The following is an 18674-nucleotide window of genomic DNA, read 5'->3' as shown; positions in this document are numbered from 1 at the left end:
TTGAACAAAGAAAATAGGATGAGCTTATAAGCGCCTTCCCCTCAATAAGAGATAAGCCATTTTGTTGAGGTGTGTTGGATTAAGTTTGGAAGCTCGTTTAAAATCCTCTTGCCTCTCCACCATTTGCAGTGATTTCCCCTTTTTCCTTATCTTATTATTTATAAAAAAAAAAAAAAAAAAAAAACCAAGTCGGAACAAGAGAGTACCTGTATGGGATAGGGCTATCCTCAAACGGGAATGATAACCCCCACCAAACGCTGCAACCAAACGGCCTTGTTCTTCCACCAAATAACCCAACGCACGATTCACAAATCGCAAAACAGAATTGCAGCGCCCACGGCTGCTTCCCACGGCTGCACACCGCCGCTTCCAGCCTTCGCCACTACCGGAGAGAACGACGTCAGCCACCGACTGACGTTCCCGCACTCAGACCAGCGACACTGCTCCGACGTTGTAGCACCGCGCAGCCCACTGCTCAGCACTCAATACAGCTCGGGTCCACCGCCTGCCACCATCAGCCACCGCGCCAGCCCACGGAGGATCGTACAGCAGTCCCGCACAGCGTTGCCACGAGCGCCTAACTCGGCGTCGATCACCACTTCGCACAGGTAACCCACTCGCACGACGGCTCACCGCCCCTATAGAAAACATCCAAAAAAGAACCGCTCTGATACAAGATGGTAAGAACCGTAGTTCTTATCAACTAAAATCAGAGAAACACAAACGAAAAACAGAGAAAAAAGAGGGATTGACCACTTCGAGGGGGTCGACCTCCACAAATTACTTATTGCAATTGATTGAAATTCTTATTCGGTGAATTGCCATGCGACATCTGCACTGGATATATAGAAGAAAATAATCCTAACCGAGTAGGGAAAGGAATCCTAACTTAGTAAGGAAAGGACTAATTATTTTAACAAAATACTAATTATTCGGTTTCCTAACACAAACTAGCTCTTCTCCATGTTTGGTTGGCTGGAAACAGGGTAATAGAAAAAAAATGTGAGAGCGTTTTTCTTGAGAAAATGGAACGTTAAACTCAATTAAATCTTGTCCAGTTGGTTGGCTTGGTTAATTTAAATTACTTCAGTTAATTCTTAGGAACAACGAAGCTGTAAATTTAATATTTTCTGTTCTTTGTTGTTTTTACTCTATCCTTTTCCCAATTTTCTCAGTGACCAATGGTTACTTTTCGATGTTTTGTTGGTTGATTTTTTTTCCCTAAGTGATACTTATATATCTGACTTCACATTTTGGTTGTAATTGCAGGGCTCTTAATACAAGATGGGCTATGAGTCGGGTAGCCCTTCCCAAGATGGAAGAGATGAAGGTTAGTTGTTTGCTTAAGTCACGGATAAAGTGTAGTTTTATTTTGCAGATAAATTGGTTTTGTTTGTTGTTACTTCTTTATATGATGACAAATAACCCTATGATACTTTTTTTTTGGATAAGTAATCGAATTAAAATCGCAACCCAGTACACATGAAGTATACAAAAGAAATGCTTATCTAGGACAAACACCATATGATACTATAATTTGTGTGAATTATAAGGCTAAATATCTTTTTATTTTTTTGCGTAATTCAATTTCATTAGAAGCGTAGAGGGTCGCAACCTTAGTACACAGAAAGTATACAAGAGAATCCTCATACTATAGTTGGAAAGAGGAATAGAAATCCAGGAACTCAGAAAAACTGGAAATGGGCAAACTATTGAACACTGCTATCCATGTGTAGAGTGATTGGAGCAACACATTTCTCAGCACTAAGATCGAAGCTTCTCGATCTTCAAAGCTCATTGCATTCCACTCTCGCCATAAACTGTGAATCGCCTCCCTAGAAATATACTCCATTTTTGTCTCTTGTAAGCAAACCATATCTGCCTTCCAATCTTTGAGAAGATCTCTAGTTCTCAACCTTTTCTCCTTTTCATTCAGGCCTTTCATATTCCATGATACAATCTTAGGTATCATAAAGAACAATCAACACCCCTCCCCTTCCCTTTCACTCTATTTGAGTGACCTCCCTTAATATCATAATATACTTAAAACACCCAAAAAAGTGTCTAGGAACAAGCATGCATATGTGCATAAGTGGAATGCTAGCTATATCTCCTTTTTTAAGCTCTAAACACTATATATATATATATATTGTACTAGTTATTCTTCCTTACCTTTCCCTTTTGCATAAGTTTTATTATGTTCCTTCTTGTTGTCAAGAGGTGCTGGGATTTTTGTCTTGGCATTTAGAATCTGCCTAGCGTATACGACATTTATAGATATTCCACGTCCATGACACGTGTAAATTTTTTTAGTTTGTTTTGTGTTCAGTTATGTAATATACAATTTGTAATTGTATTCATTAGTGTAGGAATTGGGGTCTCCCTGATGGAGTCCTTTGTTAGTAGTTGCTGTGTAGATTTGTTGTTGTACAGGTGTTTTTTTGTTAGCTACTGTGGGTAGCTGGGTTCCAGTTTGTTGGAGTTGTTTTCGTTAATGAAGTTGTCATTCATCTAAAAAAGATAAATATAGAATTTGTAATTTGGTTTACTTCTACTTATCAAAAAAAAAAAAATGGTCTACTTTTGTTAATAAATGTTTTGAATGTTTGATTTGGCAGATGATGAGGAAGAATACGAGGAGGTTGGCGGAGGTAATCGGTTTTTGGGATTTATGTTTGGAAACGTTGATAACTCCGGTGATCTTGATGTTGATTACCTTGATGAGGTAACCTTTTTCTTCCCATGATGTAATCTATCGTTCGTAGTAATACATACAAACAAACAAACAACATATGTACACCCATATAGATGTACTTTGCAAATGCACATATGGTTTTGTATATACATATTATGTAGAACAGATTTTGGAACCTATCTATAATTGGTTATGTAACAAGCTTTTGGGTTTGATACTTGTGGTTTTAGGGCATAGGATTGTGGACCAAGGGGCTAAGATTTGTAGGTTGGTTTCATGTTCGGCGTTAGGGTTTTAGGTTGGTTACATCTTAGAAAATATAGGAAGAAGAAGCACTCATGTCTTCTGTAAATCAAGCACTCAATAGTCCATTGTCAATGTCTGATTTCTTTTATGTACAATGAAGTAAATTTATATAGAATCTTTACTTTTTCTCACCTTTTGACTAGATCTTTGAGACCATATAAGACTCCTCTCAATTTAATGTCGCATTGGGTCTCAAAATACAGAACATGAAGTTCCTAAAATTGGAAAGTAGCATGCGTAGCAGCAATGAACCCCATGCTCCATTTCTCCATCAACTTATTTAATATACATGTGCTATACAATATGTTGTAATATTTGCTACATTTTCATGCATGCGTGTTACTTGAACATATCAGTTCTATTGTCTATGTTTGTTCTATCATATGGACCTTTCGAATAACGTTGCATTATGTGTATGGGAGGAGGGTGTGATTTACCTCTTATTACATTCTCTGCTAGCTTGGGATATTTGGTGCAATAGTTGTCTTTGGATTTACCAGTGTGGATGTATGAGGTAGTACATGGTGGTATGGCACCCTCAGCCTAAAAGTTGACACCTATGTTATAAAGTGCTTTATGGTATAGATGCTTTCTTTCACTCATATAAAGTATTAAGTTGGGAAATAGCTATTGTTGTACTGGTTGGGCTATTCTTTCTCTCATACCTGTGAAATCGGTCCTCCCTGTGAAGATCTCAATTGACTCCTTGTTGATTGATGGTGCACACTTTGTACCAACTGGGTGGAGATCAATGAGCACATCAAGCAATTTAGCTAGCGGCCTTTGTTGGATGGGCTTTCCTTTGACTCTATTGGTGAGGCTTTGGCTACTAGGCTGGAGAGAGTATTTGAGGAAAGGGAGGTGTGGGAGGTAGTGAAAGCTATGAATGGAGATAAGGCACTGGGCCTTGACGATTACTCTTTGGTGTTCTTCCAAGCTTGTTAGGATGTGTTAAAAGAAGACATTCTGAAGGCCTTTTGTGACTTCCATGCCAGAGGTAAGTTCAAAAGGAGCCTTAATGCTACATTCATCACCCTCAGCCTAAAGATTCCAGGGGCTGTTAATCCCAATTAGTCTTGTGAGTGACATCTACGAAATTATTGCTAAGATTTTAGCAAATAGGTTTAAGATGGTGTTGGAGAAGATTGTCTCAAAGTCATAGAATGCCTTCATCCGGGGTAGTCAAATCCTAGATCTTGTTCTTATTGCCAATGAATGCCTTGATAGTAGAATAAGATTTGGGAACCAGGTGTACTTTGCAAGATGGACTTAGAAGAAGCTTATGATCATGTTTTTTTTTTTTTTTTTTTTTATAAGTAAGTAAAATTTTATAGAAAAGCGTAAAGCAAAGCTTATGATCATGTTAATTGGGAGTTTCTGTTGCACATCCTGAGAAAGTGTGGTTTGGGGGGAAGTAGTGTTCCTGGATAGCTCATTGTAGTTCCATAGTGCGGTTCTCGGTGTTGGTTAGCGGCACTCCCACTGGTTTTTTTAGTAGCTCCCGTGGCTTGAGACAAAGGGACCCTCTGTCTCCTTTGTTGTTTGTCATTGTGATGGAGGCTTTCAATAAGATGATTTCTGCAGTAGTGAGTGGGAGACTGTTATTTGGCTTCTCTGTGAGGACAAGGTTTGAGATCTCTTACCTTCTGTTTGCAGATGATACTTTGATTTTCAGTGGGGCTAGCCCAGATCATCTTTGTCATTTGTGGTGCTCGTTTTTGTTTTGAAGTTGTCTCATGCTTGAAGGTCAATTTGGCTAAAGTCAAAATTGGTTCCTATGGGTAACGTTTCTGATGTGGATGGGCTGTGGGGTATCCCATTTGCCTATGAAGTATTTTGGTCTTCCGTTGGGGGCTTCTGATAAGGCCAAGTCTATTTGGAATGGGGTTATTGATAAGATGGAGTGTTGGTTGGCTAGTTGGAAAAAAGATGTATTTGTCTTAGAGTGGTAGGGTCACCATTATTGAAAGTACTATTTCCAATTTACCTATGAACTTCATGTCCCTCTTTCCTCTCCCTGTGGGTGTTGCAAACCATATTGAGAAGATTCAATGAGATTTCTTATGTGGTGGGTTAAGAGAAGAGTTCAAATATCACCTTGAGTGTCATACCAATTATGATGCTTGGAGTCTTGGTTCTACTTGGGGCAGAAGCAAGAGGGCTTTGCTGTGATGTATTGTTGTTGAGGGTTTTTGGGCTGGTTTTTGCTAGGGTGTTTTGGGATTTCTATTGTGGCTAGGTCTTTGCGGGCTTTTTTCTTGTTTCTTTGCCTTTTCTGTTTTGTGTCCTTTTGTATACTTCCTGTATGCTTAGGGGCGCTTGCGCTTTTTATAAAATTTCTCTGATTACCTATCAAAAAAAATATCACTTGGTGAGCTGGTCCAATGTTTGTTCTCCAATCTCTGAGCGAGGGTTGGGGGTCCAGAGCTTGTTGATGTTCTATCGTGCTCTCTTAGGGAAACGACTTTGGCGCTATGTGCATGAGAGAGGCTTGGTGGAGATTTGTGGTGGACTTTTAAGTGTGGTAATTCGTGAGGTAAGTAGTATTCTAATGAGCCTCTTGGGACGTATGGGTTGAGGTTATGGAAGAATATTAGGAGGGGTTGGGGGAAGTTTTCTTGTCATACCAGATTTAAGGTGGGAGATGCCTCTAGGGTCAGTTTCTGGCATGATTTGTAGTGTGGAGATTTGGCCCTTAAAGAAGCCTTTCCGGAGTTATATGGCATTGCTTGTGTGCAAAGGACTCTCACAATCAAAGGACTCTTCTGTTGAGGCATCCTTGGAGATTTCAGGTGGCTCCAATCAATAGAATGTAAGCTTTGCTAGAGCGGCTTATGATTGGGATGTGGATGTCTTTGTCTTGTTCTTAAGGGTGTTATATTCAGTTAGAATGAGATGGAAAGGTGAAGACTAGCTTTAGTGGGTTCCCCTCCGAAAGATGGTTGTTTGCTGTTAGATCCTTCTACAGTGTCTTGGGTCGCAATGATGGCTCTTAGTTCCCTTGGAAGAGTGTTTGGCGGATTAAGGTTCATTTGAGGATGTCCTTTTTTGCTTGGTTGGCGGCCCTAGGTAAGATTCTTACCATGAACAATCTGAGGAAGCGGCATATCATTGTAGTTGATAGGTGATGTATGTGTAATGGGAATGGGGATTCTGTGGACCATCTTCTTCTCCATTGCAAGGTTGTTGGGGCCTTGTGAGATGTTTTCTTTAGTTGATTTGGGTTATGCTTAGATGAGTGATCGACTTATATGCATGTTGATGTATTGTTGGTAGCGCTTGGAATGCTGTTGTGTGGAAGATGGTGCCTTTGTGTCTGTTGTGGTGTTTATAGAAGGAAATAAATGACAAGTTTTGAGGATCGTGATAGGACGCTAGAGGAAATTAAGGCTTTATTTTTCTACGCTCTATATCTTTGGACAACTACTTTTGTTTTTCCTTAGGTGATTAGTTATCATGAATTTCTTGTTTTCTTTTCTCGTTCTAGCTAGGTGTTTGCTCATGTATACTTTCTGTGTACCTGGGGTACCTTACGCTTTAAATGACATCTCGATTACTTATAAAAAGAAAAAGAAAAAGAAAGAGCTGATGGTGTCTGAAAGTGGGCGTAAGCAAAGAGTGGGCTAATGCTACAGCAAAAGATGAGGTAGGTATAGTTCCCTGAAAAGAACACCTCTTCCCTTCTGATTGAAGAAGTTCTTGAGAACACTAAAAGGGTGCCTGATGTTGTAATGGGCAAGAGGGGCATGTTGAGGTGCAACTAGTTCTCTTTAGTTAAAGTGCTGAGGATGCTTATGATGTAACACGACCTGTTTAATGTCTGATGGTGCATAATTACTTGCAATGAGAATGGTTAATCGATGCTCTTGTCAATGAGAAATCATAAGATTTGCATAATATATTGTAATTTATACACATTCTTTAAGCTTGTCCCCAACAAGGCAGCTTAACACATTTCTCAAACTGCGGTTAATAACTTCAGTTTTTTTAGCTTCCTTCAAGAAACTAGTAACTGAGAGAATATTGCTTCCTTTTCCCTGTTTCAGCTTAGGGAAACCGTCCCCCTTCATTGGTGCTAGCGTTATCTTAATATTATCATTACAAAGAGCATATGGACTCTTTTACCATCAGGAATTGCACCATGATCATACTGCCATGGTCTTGCTAAGAGGACGTGACAAGCATCCATTCCAAATATATTGCACCAAACCTCATCAAAATATATTTTTCCATTTGAAAATGAAACCAGGCAGCAAGTGTCAACAGTTACCTTATTTCCTTTTTGAACCAAGAAAGCTTACAAGGCTTTGGGTGCTTCTCTTGTTTCAGCTGCAGTTTCTGAACGGCTTTAGTAGAAAGAATATTCTCACAGCTACCACCATCTATAATTAATTTGCACAGTTTCCCACCAATGGTGCATGTGGTATGGAAAATGTTTCTTTTTTTGATAAATAAGAAGATTTTATTAAAAAAAGCGTAAAGCGCCCTAAGTATACAGAGGAACAACCCAGCTAGCCCACAAAAACAAAAGAAAGCCAAAAGACAAAGAAAAGCCCCAAAAACCCAAAAAACAAAGGTAAGCCCCCAACAAACACCCAAGAAGCAAAAGAAGCACCCCAAAACCACAAGAAACCCAAAAGAACTCACAAAAAAGGTAAGCCCCCAACAGACACCCAATAAACAAAGGAAGCTCCCCAAATACAATAATAACCCCTACCAAGCACCCAAACTTGCCCCGAAAGCCCCCAAACTAAAACCCCCTACAACATAAGAGCTTTTCCTTTCCAACGCTTGGAGGAAGTGCTAGCATCGCCATAATTGATGGAGCTCTTCAAATTCAATAGCTCCCTCTTGCCTTTTGTCTTCTGGCCAGCAATCATCTTGTCTTGATGGATATCTTCTTCCAAGGCATCAAAGATAGCCAAAGACTCCTCATCTTGAAAACCATCCATCTCCCAGTCCAAAGGCAACCCCTCCCAAAAATCATTGTCCTTCTCCCAAACAACAATCTCCCCATTTTGATCAAACCCAACATGCCAATTCCGAGATTGGGAAGAGCCATTGCCCTCTACAGGTGGAGGACAACTTGGGGGGGAGGGAAGACTTTCCACTCCAACATCCTTAACCTCCTGAGGCGGAGGGTTGAGGAACTTCTTCCGAAGGAAGCTTTTCTTCGTCGAACCCGCAGACTTCTTCACTGGAGGCGCTGTAACTAAACCCTTACAGACAGGCGTCTTCGAAGCTACCAGTGAATCAGCTAACAACACCTCGTTCCATTTCACAGAATGGCCTACCCAAAGTTCTCTAGCCTTTCTGTAGTATCTCTGGAAGGGCTTAGAAGGCTGCAACACAGGAAGAGAACAACGGATCTTCTCTCCCAACACAACCGCCCCTGATGGAGAAGGAAAAGCGGCCAACCCAGCACTAGCCCCGACTAAAGAGTTTGGTAGAGGGGCGGGAACAGAATCCACTTTAGACCTAATCGGAGCCGGAGCGACGTCCATGGATGCCGAAGACAGCAAATCCAGAGCTGGCAAAGGGGGGAAAACGAAAGGGGAGGGAGGCATGATGGGTACGACCGCCGGAAACGACCCACCCCTAGAGCTTGACACCTCCTGACCCACCCCATAATTTGCCGCCGACGATATCTCTGGCCGAAGAAGACTCCCACGAACGGTTGTCGGAATCGCACCCACAAGAACTTTCGGCTGCTGCAAAACTTTAGGTTTAGGTCTCTGAAGAAACCGACCCAAACGAATGCCTTTGCAAAAAAGGCCCTTCCTAGACCCAGAAGACCGCCCCATCCTTTTCCCAAAAACCCGGCCCAAAGCCACAGAAAGGCTAACGAGCAAATTTCTCCACGTGTGCAAGTTCAAATTCAAAAAAGACCCCCTATCTGGAAATGCCCCACCTCGTGCAGAGAACCTAGGAGAACGAAGCTGTTTACCCATCGGACAAAGAGGTTTGTCCAAATCCAACGGAGCAACTGGAGGGATCACCTTCACAAGGATGGGTGTCTCCTTTGCTGCCGGCCGAACACACCACTGTCGCATATGAAGGCCCCAACCTATCGAAAGATAAACCCAGCGTTTCCCCTTCCTTCTTCCCACCCAAATTGGCCATCGCAACCGAGGACCAACTCCCACAGCAGCAGAAAGAAAGGCAGAAATTTTACTCAACTCGCCAGAAAACTTGCGCCATCCCCAACCTCCGCGACCCTCCGAGATCAGAACGAACCCTCTCCGACCACCCAACCCAAACATCGCCGCCTCTAAGAATCGGCCATCTTTGTTGCCACCTCTCCGGGCAATCAACAACTTTGATCCTTCCCTGTAAGACTTGATAAACTCTTGTTCTCCAGGAAAGTCCAAAAGAGTTTCCATCGTCGAAACAAGCCATGCAGAACAATGGGAGCTCAGGACGACCGCTCCATGGAAGCCCTGTCTCTTCTCCTCCACCCGCAACACCGACACCCCCTCCAAGACTGGAAGGACAAAGGATTTTGACTCCACAAGGAATCTCCTTTCCATTTCGAGGCACACCCAAGCTCAAAAAACCAACCCAGAGCGGAAACGCATTCTCGCCGGAGAAAACAAAAGCCCACCAGCTAAGCACCCTACCGAACTAAGAGGAGCGACCCACGAAAGCACTAGAAGCACGAAACCCAGACCTGAGTGATTGGAATGAGGAACGAAGGAGGGACCTAGCTTCACGCGTCGACGCTAGGCAGAGAGGAGAGAAGCGGACCCGAAAGGTTGAGAGTAGAAAGAATTGCTAAATGAGAAGTTGCAGCAGGCAGGTAAACCAATGAATACGAACAAAGGATTAGATCATGAAAAAAAATTTAAATAAAAACAAAACAAAAAAGAAGTCACAAAAAATTTGGAAAATGTTTCTTTGCAGCCAATCCTCCTCAACTTCTTGCTTTGGTGTTAGTAGGCTCTTATGAATAACCAATGCTTCACCTGTATCTCCATCAACAAGATCCTCATCAATTCCATCATCGACTTCTTCATCAAAAACAGGTTCTCCAATTTCTTCAAGAAGCTCTCCTTCAATCATAAGTTGTTTTCCACAGTCCAAATGGCTACTAGAGGCTCGTTTACAGTCTGAAGATTTATGATTTGGATCTCCCTCTAGCTGGTTCTGTTTTTTTTTTTTTTTTTTTTTTCTATGAATGAGCATGCTGATAGGCCTCTGATACAGACCAAAAAACATGTAGATTGAGAGCATCTTGTAGGCTTTCCCTTAACCCCCCAATAAACCTTGCAGCTTGTTCTTCATTCTTTGATAAGTCATTTCTAGCCATGAGTTGATAGAATTCTTCAGTATATTCATCGACAGATCTGTTACCTTGTTGTAAATTATGAAAACGGTAATAAAGGGTGTGAACATAATTTAATGGTAGAAATTTCTTCCTCAGTTTCTTCATTTTTGCCCAACTTGTAATTTTTCCCTTTTCTAATCTTTCTCGTGTCATCTTCAGTTGTTCCCACCATGCAGATGCTCTTCCAGTTAATCTAATAGCAACTAATTTGACCTTTGTCTCATTAGGAATATCCTTGAAGTCGAAACTCCTTTAAACGGTATTCAGCCAATTGATGAATCCCTCAGCTTGTAAACTACCGTTGAATTCTGGTATTTCAAGTTTTATATTCATCTCCCATCTTCCGTCATCCTGAACAGGTGGCTGCCTACGCGGAGCGTGACCATAGAATGGGTTCTCACTGTCACTATCTAATCCTTCATTTTCTTCCACAGTTCTGTAAGCTTCTTGTTTTGCTGCCTGTTGAGTAAGAAACTCAATCTCTCTTCAATTGCTCAACATCAGAGGCACTGGAGTTGGGATCAACCGGCTGTCCTACAGGCTGTCTACCACGTCCTCAACCAGCAATAACCTTATAAAATACACCGTTATCAATTCCACTAGCTCTGCTACCAAATGATGGAGTCTACAGTACACTTTGTAGTGAATTATCTGGCAATTATCAGATCAAATATTTCTTATGTAGTGAGTGTAGTGAGTCAATTCTTCGAGACTCCTAGAGTCCCACTTTGAGATGTTGTTACCCGTATTCTCTGTTATTTTATGTGGGCTCTTGGAATTGGTACACTGTGTAAGCTAAATGGACATCTTAGTGTAGAATGTTTCACTGATGCAGATTGTTTAAGTGTTCTCTCAGACAGAAGGTACTGTATGTTCTTAGGGGGTAATTCAGTCACATGAGAAAGCAAGAAGCAGACTGATGACATGAACTAATACTCTATCTAGTACTCTAGCAGAGAAAAAAAGTTTTTGCCGCACTTGATTGAAACACGGGGGTTGAAGCTGGACCTGATTCAGAGGACTCTTACTATAGATTAACTTTTGTTCCAGCTGGCTTTTTGCCTGAAACAAGAGCAATTAACTTGTCCATCTTTTGTCTCTTCTTAATTAGACAATTTCTCTTCTAAAGTGGAGATCACCTACTAAAAAGAAGGCAGGCCTGCAGGCCCCTCAAAATCCTTTAGGAAGATAGATCAGTCCTTTATTTGTTTCATCTCTTCTGTACCAATGCCAATAGACCGTATCTCATGTTGAGGCTGTCTAATATCTCCTCTACCATAGTCTCGCAAAAAAACTTTTAGCTTGGAACCCAAATCCATGTTTGTCACCGTCTTGGACTAGGAAAAGGAGTTATTTTGCAAGAATCTTCTCTTGGGATCTTTGCTCTTATTCTGGGCTGACATAGGACAGACTAGGAAACCTGTCTACGTGTGCTTATTTAGTGGGTTAGGGTTTGGAAATTGGGGTTTAAGTGCTTAGGCTTGTAGAAGAATGTATTTATCATTTGTAGATTGCTTATAGTTTGGAAAAGATAGGATTTAAAGGGTGAAGAGGTGCCGAAGCAGAGGACAGAGGTTGCAAGAATTTGGTGGCAGCAGCTATATAGTTGGGGTGGGGGTATGAGGTAGGATTTGAATGATTACTTGGTGGCTAATTGCTAGGTTAAAAGTGTGTTATTTTAGGGTTTTGATACGGTAACGAAAAAATTTAAATTATCTTGCAGAAGAGTTGAGAAGAACGCTCAAATTGATGTTGTCCAGGGGCTGTGGATGGACATGAACAAGAAGGGAAAACAAGCACACTATGAACTCAAGCCTTTTGTAATCCAACACTTTCAGTTGCTATTAATTTACTCTTATTTACTTTGATTACAATGTCATATTCACAGAAACCCTTAACTACCTTGTCCTAGTTGTGCTGGGACATTATCTACGCAGAGATTCTGTAGCCTATCTTGTTCCTATAGGACTAGGACTCCAATTAGGAAGCAACAAACAATTATGCTTTGCTTGTGAAGTTTTTTTTTTTTTTATCTATCATGTTTTGCAGATTGATTTTATTAGTTATGTTTCTATTATATATTGTAACATTGATGCTAATTAAACATTTACTTATAAAACAAAATTGATGCTAATTAAACAATTATGCTTTTCAGGATGCAAAGGAGCATCTTGCTGCACTAGCTGACAAGCTGGGTCCCTCCCTGACTGATATTGATGTATGGAAATCTCAATCCTAATTTTTGGATGTAGGCCAAAATGAGAATATAGGATCTTATTTTTGGTTATTTGTGACCTATTTTATATCTTTGTTATTTGAGGGGAATATATTTGTAGTTTCATCTCTACATTATTTCTGACGCTAATAATGTTATCTGATTTCCAGTTGTCAGTAAAATCACCACGAACACCAGCTGATACTGCTGAACAAGGTGATGTTTCTATGCCTAGAAAAACTTTCTCATGAAATTTTTGATTTTCTGTTAGTATTTGTTTTTCTTCAACGGAGTAAAATTTGTTTAAATTTATTTTGAATGACATTAATGACTAGTCTGTTGTGGTCAAGTATTAGTATGTTGAGGCACGAGTTTTGGTGAATGAAATAGTCTGGACTTACTACAGAATTAAAGTGTGGTTGAAATTTTTGTTTTATTTGCTAATTTCAAAATGGTGAGTAGATTTTGGTTCTAAAGATTCGGTATGAACATGCTCTGTCAAAGAACTTTTTAACCTTGTGGGCCTCTTTAACGTAGTCAGTACTGTACATCAATATGTATACCTTTGTAAATTGTTTCTTGAAAGGATAGAACTTTATGGTGTAGAACGTATGTACACAAACAAATGTTGAGGTCCATGCATAATAAGTCATTAGACGATAGAGCAAAGGCAAGAGCATTAGAGCAGCATGGTTACTTTGATAAATTTGTTACCCTTCAAGAATTCAGAGCATTACAGTTTTGAAGTTTTCTAAAAGCCCAGCGCCCTTGAAAATGTTTATGGTTGGATTTCATAGTGTTTTGTATGAAGTGCAATTTGTTTTATATGCACTCAGGGCTGACAATGGCTCTTCATCCTGTGCATGAAAATATGTTTTTGAGCTTGAGATTAGATCATTAATGTTGAATTATTTCTCTTAATCATAGTCACCAATAAAGTTTGCAAGTTATCATTATGTTTACCTCCATTCTAGCTCCTATAACATCTGATATTTTATGTTTGGGTTTCTCTGCTGTTAGATTATGATGAGAAAGCTGAAGATGCAGTTGATTATGAAGATATTGATGAGCAATATGAGGGTCCAGAGATTCAAGCTGCTACTGAGGAGGACCATTTGTTGCCCAAAAAGGAGTATTTTTCCGCTGAAGTTTCTTTTGGTACTTTGAAGCCCACGTCTGTATTTGATGATGAAAATTATGATGAGGAAAATTATGATGAGGAACTTGAAGAAGAACATAAGAGGGTGGATAACAATCTTCAAGTTCAAACTATATCTTTAACAGGTTAAGTATCTGGTCATCTATTAGTTTTCAATTTTTGCATCATTTACTAGTCACTTTTTTCATTATAGGTACATTCACATACACATTTAGACATATATACGTGTACTACCATATATATATATATAACTTTTGATTAGTTACAGTATTTTGACAAATCTACCATTTGATTATATACCCTCCCAAGTTTTATCCTTCTGAAATATCATGATGAGGGATTAAGAATTATTTCATCTGCAAAACATTAGTTTTTTTTTCTACATTTTAAAAATAAAGAAAATATTTGACTTTATGGATTTGATAGTAATCATACCTGATTGTCATGAAATTTGACATGTGTATATATAGAGAGCAAATGTAATTTGATGGTGAGATTGTTAAATATTCTATTAAAAGTTATTGGGTGGTGGAACACTAACAAAAATGTATATCAGGTGTAACTTAAACTTGACACCTATATATAAATATTCGATCAACCTGACAGCTATATGTATATACACACATACACACCACTATGTAAAGGGAGTGACCACATTTGGTCTCATCTTTTGTTCTCAAAAATATCTTTGTAATGGGAGGTCTTTGAAAATAAACCTAGGTAAATTAGAATTAGTCCCTGTAGGTGCCGTGGAAGATGTCGGAGGCTTGGCCAATATCCTTAGTTGCAGGGTATCCTCTTTGCCTATGAAGTGCCTATTTGGGAGTAGTTTACAGAGAAATCTATTTGGTATGGTATTATTGAAAAGATGGTCCATCATTTGGTGGGATGGAATTGGCTTTATTTGTCAAAGAGTGGTAGGATTACTCTGATTAAAAGCACTCTCTCTAATCGGCATACGTATTTTCTATCCCTTTTCTCTATCCTAGTTGGTGTTGCTTACCGTAGCAAGAAAATTTAGCGAGATTTCTTGAGATAAAAAGTGGGAGGTGAGTTTAAATTCCATCTTGTTAGTTGGTTCAAGACTTGTACTCCTATTTCCTTAGGAGGGTTAGGGGTTAAGAACCTGATTCTGTTTAACTGAGATCTCTTAGGGAAATGGCTATGGCATTATGGCACAGAAAGATATGTTTTGTGGAGATTGGTGGTAGAAGCTAAGTATGAGAGCCTGTGGGGAGGGTGGTGCTCCAATGTGGTTCATAGGTCCTATGGGGTGGGGGTGTTAAAAAACATTAAAAAGGGATAGGGAGATTTTTCTAGATTTGTGAGATATAAGGTGGGAGATGGGTGGCGGATAACTTGTATTTTGAAGATGGAGCAGTGGAATGTCATCTTTATGCGATTAGTCCAGGATTAGGAGATGGAGATGGTACTCTCTTTCTTTGAGTGGCTGTATTCTTTCGAGGTTCAACATGGATAGGAGGAGAGGTTAGTTTGGAGCCCTCCCAAGAGGGGTCATTTTGAAGTGAAGTCATTCTATTAAGTGTTAATTAGCCAAGATGGTCCTTCATTTCCTTGGAAGAGTATCTGGCGTGTTAAGGCTCCGTCGAGGGTGGCATTCTTTGTGTAAACAACAGTCTTAGGAAAAATTTTAACGCATGATAATCTGTGAAAGAGGAACGTCGTGGTAGTTGAGTGGTGTTGTATGTCTAAGAAGTGTGAGGAGTCAATTGGTCACCTTTTACTTCACTGTGAAGTTGCACATGATCTATGGAGTTACATTCTTACTTATTTTGGGGTAGTATGCCATGACGGGTGCTGGATTTATTGACTAGTTGAAGCGATTCGTTTGGGTGCGATCCAGGTAAGGAAGTTTGGAGACTCATTCCGTTGTGTCTAATGTGGTGTCTTTGGCATGAGAGGAATACTCGGCACTTTGAAGACGTAGAGATATCGGTGTTAGAGTTACAAAAGCTTTTGTTTAACACGTTATATATATGGATAGCGGCACATCATAGCTTGAGTGTTTTTACTTTTGTACTTATCAAAAAAAAAGAGTGTTTTTACTTTTGTAGATTTTTTGAATTTATGTTCTTTTCTTTCTTCCTATTAGGGGTTCTCTTGTATACTCTGTGTACTAGGGTTGCGCTTCTCTGCGCTTTATTAATGATATGACATTACTTATAAAAAAAGGGGGGAGGGGTAAGAGATGGGCAAATTCTGTTTTGGCAAGACGACTGGTGTGAAGATCAGACTATGAAGGAAGCTTTCATAGTTTTAGATAGTATTGTCTGTTTTAAGGAGGCCTCAGTGGCAGACCATATGGTGGTGGCAAACAACATCTATCAGTGGAATATCATCTTTATCGTACCTGTACATGATTGGGAGTTAGAGATGGCCACCTCTTTCTTCAACCTCTTATACTCTATCAGATTGAACAGAAGGGGGCGAGAGTTGAATTTGTTGGCTCCCCCCCACCAAAAGGCTGACATTCGAGGTTAGATCTTTTTATCATGCTCTTAGCCCCCCTTATGGAAAAATAAAGCACTTTGAGAGTGGCTATCTTTGTTTGGACAACAACATTAGGAAGGATCCTGACCTTGTATGATTTAAGAAATCTAAGAAAGAGGCATTTAATAGTAATGGATTGGTATTGCATGTGGAGGAACAATTGGAAATCCATCTGTCATCTTTTACTCTATTGCGGAGTTGCTAGAGAATTGTGGGTATTAGTTTTCTGTCTTTTCGAGGTAGAGTGGGTAATGCCGAATTGGGTGGTGGTGTTATTGGCTAATTGGAGTGGCCGGTTTGGTTGTCATCGTTACTAAGAAGCTTGGAAGATAGCTCCCCATTGCGTGATGTGATGCATCTGGAGACAACACAATTCTTGTAATTTTGAAGACCATGAGAGAACAATGGTAGTATTAAAAGATATATTGTTAAGACTCTCTATGGGTGGATTGTTGCGTTTCTGCTTTGCTAACTTTGTAGAGTTTATGGATTTTTTTTCTTTTTCCTCTCCCTAAGCGGGTGTTTTCTCTTGTATACTCTGTGTGTACTTGGGTTGCGCTTTTCTGCACTTGAATAAGATTGTTTTACTTAAAAAAAAAAATAGAAGAGATTATGAAATTTGTCCTTTTTTTTTTTTTTTTTTTTTGGCTTTAGTGTGTTTGTAGTTTCTCACTTCATAAACTTTTCCTTTCCTAGCTTTTCATTTTGATGTTTGACTTATTTAAGCTTGCCAATTTCAGGTGAGCAGGGTGAATATCCTATGGTGGTTTCTGAAAGCGAGAAATCTCTTGAGAATGATCTACAAGTTGGTTCTGTTGATGGTGAAAATTTGGATGTCGATATAGAAGAATTCCGGGTCAGATTTGTGATTTTTTTTTAAACATTCTGCCATAATTATATTGTTATTATTATAATTATCATTATCGTTGTCATCATCATCAATATATTATTATTGGGGGAAATATGCTTAGCCCTCATGAACCGACATGTCATTTGTAGATAGCCTCCCAAGCTGCCTATTATAATACTTGACCCCCCCAAACTACCGTTTGGCATCCTCGTTAGTGTTTGATGTTAAAACGATGAAAATTTGTGCACTTGACTCACGTGCAAAGTTTTTATTTGAAATGTCAAAGTCCTTCAGCCAGAGAAAAAAAAAATGTTTGAGGGGTGGCCGAACCACCCCATCAGCCTGAGTGGGTGGTTCGGTCACCCCCCAAAATCGTTTTCTTGGGATGGTTAAACTACTCCCTCAGGCTGGGGAGATGGTTTGGCCACCTCTAAAGTCATTGTTTGGGGATGGCGAAACCACCCCCAAGGTTGCGGGGGTTGTTAGACCACCCTCAAATTCATCTTTTGAGGGTGGCCGAACCACCTCCCCAGCTTGAGGGGGTGATCCGGATACCCCATCTCTCTCTTTTTTCTTTTTATTTATTTATTTATTTTTCAAATTTTTGTTGTATTTTTTATTTGAAGGACAAATGCGACATTCTAATTCCTAAATTCAGTTTATTTTGGGTATTTCAAATAAAAAATTTGTACGTGTGGATCACGTGTGGCATTTTCCATCCATTTTAACATGAGACGCTAACCGAGGATGCCAACCGCAACAAAATGGTAGTTGGAGGCAAGTGTCACAAATTGTAGTTTGGGGGTATGTGCAAATGAGTGTTGGTTCGAGGGAGGTAAGTTTATTTTCTCCTTCATTATAATTATTTGGTTTTTAGACAGCAGAATATACTTTACTTATCATTCTCAAGAGATTTCTCGCTTTCACCAAACATCGGAAAATAGAGATGCCAAAAGAAACAGAGTGATAATTATTTTGTTTAATCCCTAAGTGTTTTTTTTTTTTCAATTATTAAGATAGGAAATTTTTTGACAAGTGTCATGAAGCTGGAACCTGGTTTAAGTTCTTGAGTGGCATGAATGAAAGTGTACTTACATGTTTATGTAATTTGTCAATGAATCCAAGTGCTGTTATTTTTATAGTCCTGGTTTTCACGTTACAAGACTTTATGAAGATGTTTTTGGGTATATACTTACTGGCTGAGTGAACCAGTAATCTGTGTGTTTGTCTCTATTTGGTGTATGCTGATGTCTTGTGAGAGGGAAATTGGAGTACTTTTTAAATAAACCTTGATGCTTTGGAATATATATATATATATATATATATTTTTTATAGCATTTTAACTTTCATGAATATGACATTGGAATTGTACAGATAGGACCTTTTTTTTTTCTTTTTTTTTTTGTTTTCTTTTTGAAGTGGGGAATGGATCACATATTAGTTTTTGGGCAAAATATTGACGCATGATAACTTGCGTAAGAGAAATGTTATAGTGATTGAGTGGTGTTGTTTGTGTAAGAAGAGTGGGGAGTCTATTGATCATTTGTTGCTTCACTGCGAATTCACCCGGGATCTTTGGAGCTACATTCTTATTTTATTTGGGGTAGAGTG

General features: G+C 39.5%; 1 protein-coding gene across 2 annotated transcripts in view; it reads left to right on the top strand.

Annotated features, from left to right (window-relative positions):
• Nucleotides 1-313: 313 nt before the first annotated feature.
• LOC133882407 (transcription initiation factor TFIID subunit 1) overlaps nt 314-18674 on the top strand; it is a 44356-nt gene continuing 25995 nt past the window's right edge. For both annotated transcript variants that reach the window (XM_062321570.1, XM_062321569.1), the window contains exons 1-7: nt 314-608; nt 1270-1330; nt 2619-2725; nt 12484-12546; nt 12714-12759; nt 13564-13827; nt 16954-17069. In XM_062321570.1, the coding sequence (XP_062177554.1) occupies nt 1285-1330; nt 2619-2725; nt 12484-12546; nt 12714-12759; nt 13564-13827; nt 16954-17069 (642 nt within the window). In that variant the 5' untranslated portion in view covers nt 314-608; nt 1270-1284. The remainder of the gene's footprint in view (nt 609-1269; nt 1331-2618; nt 2726-12483; nt 12547-12713; nt 12760-13563; nt 13828-16953; nt 17070-18674) is intronic.

This window comes from Alnus glutinosa, chromosome 11 (genome assembly GCF_958979055.1).
Source record: "Alnus glutinosa chromosome 11, dhAlnGlut1.1, whole genome shotgun sequence".
Lineage (NCBI taxonomy): Eukaryota > Viridiplantae > Streptophyta > Magnoliopsida > Fagales > Betulaceae > Alnus > Alnus glutinosa.
The sequence above is the reverse complement of the archived record's forward strand: the minus strand, read 5'-3'. Positions and strand labels throughout refer to the sequence as shown.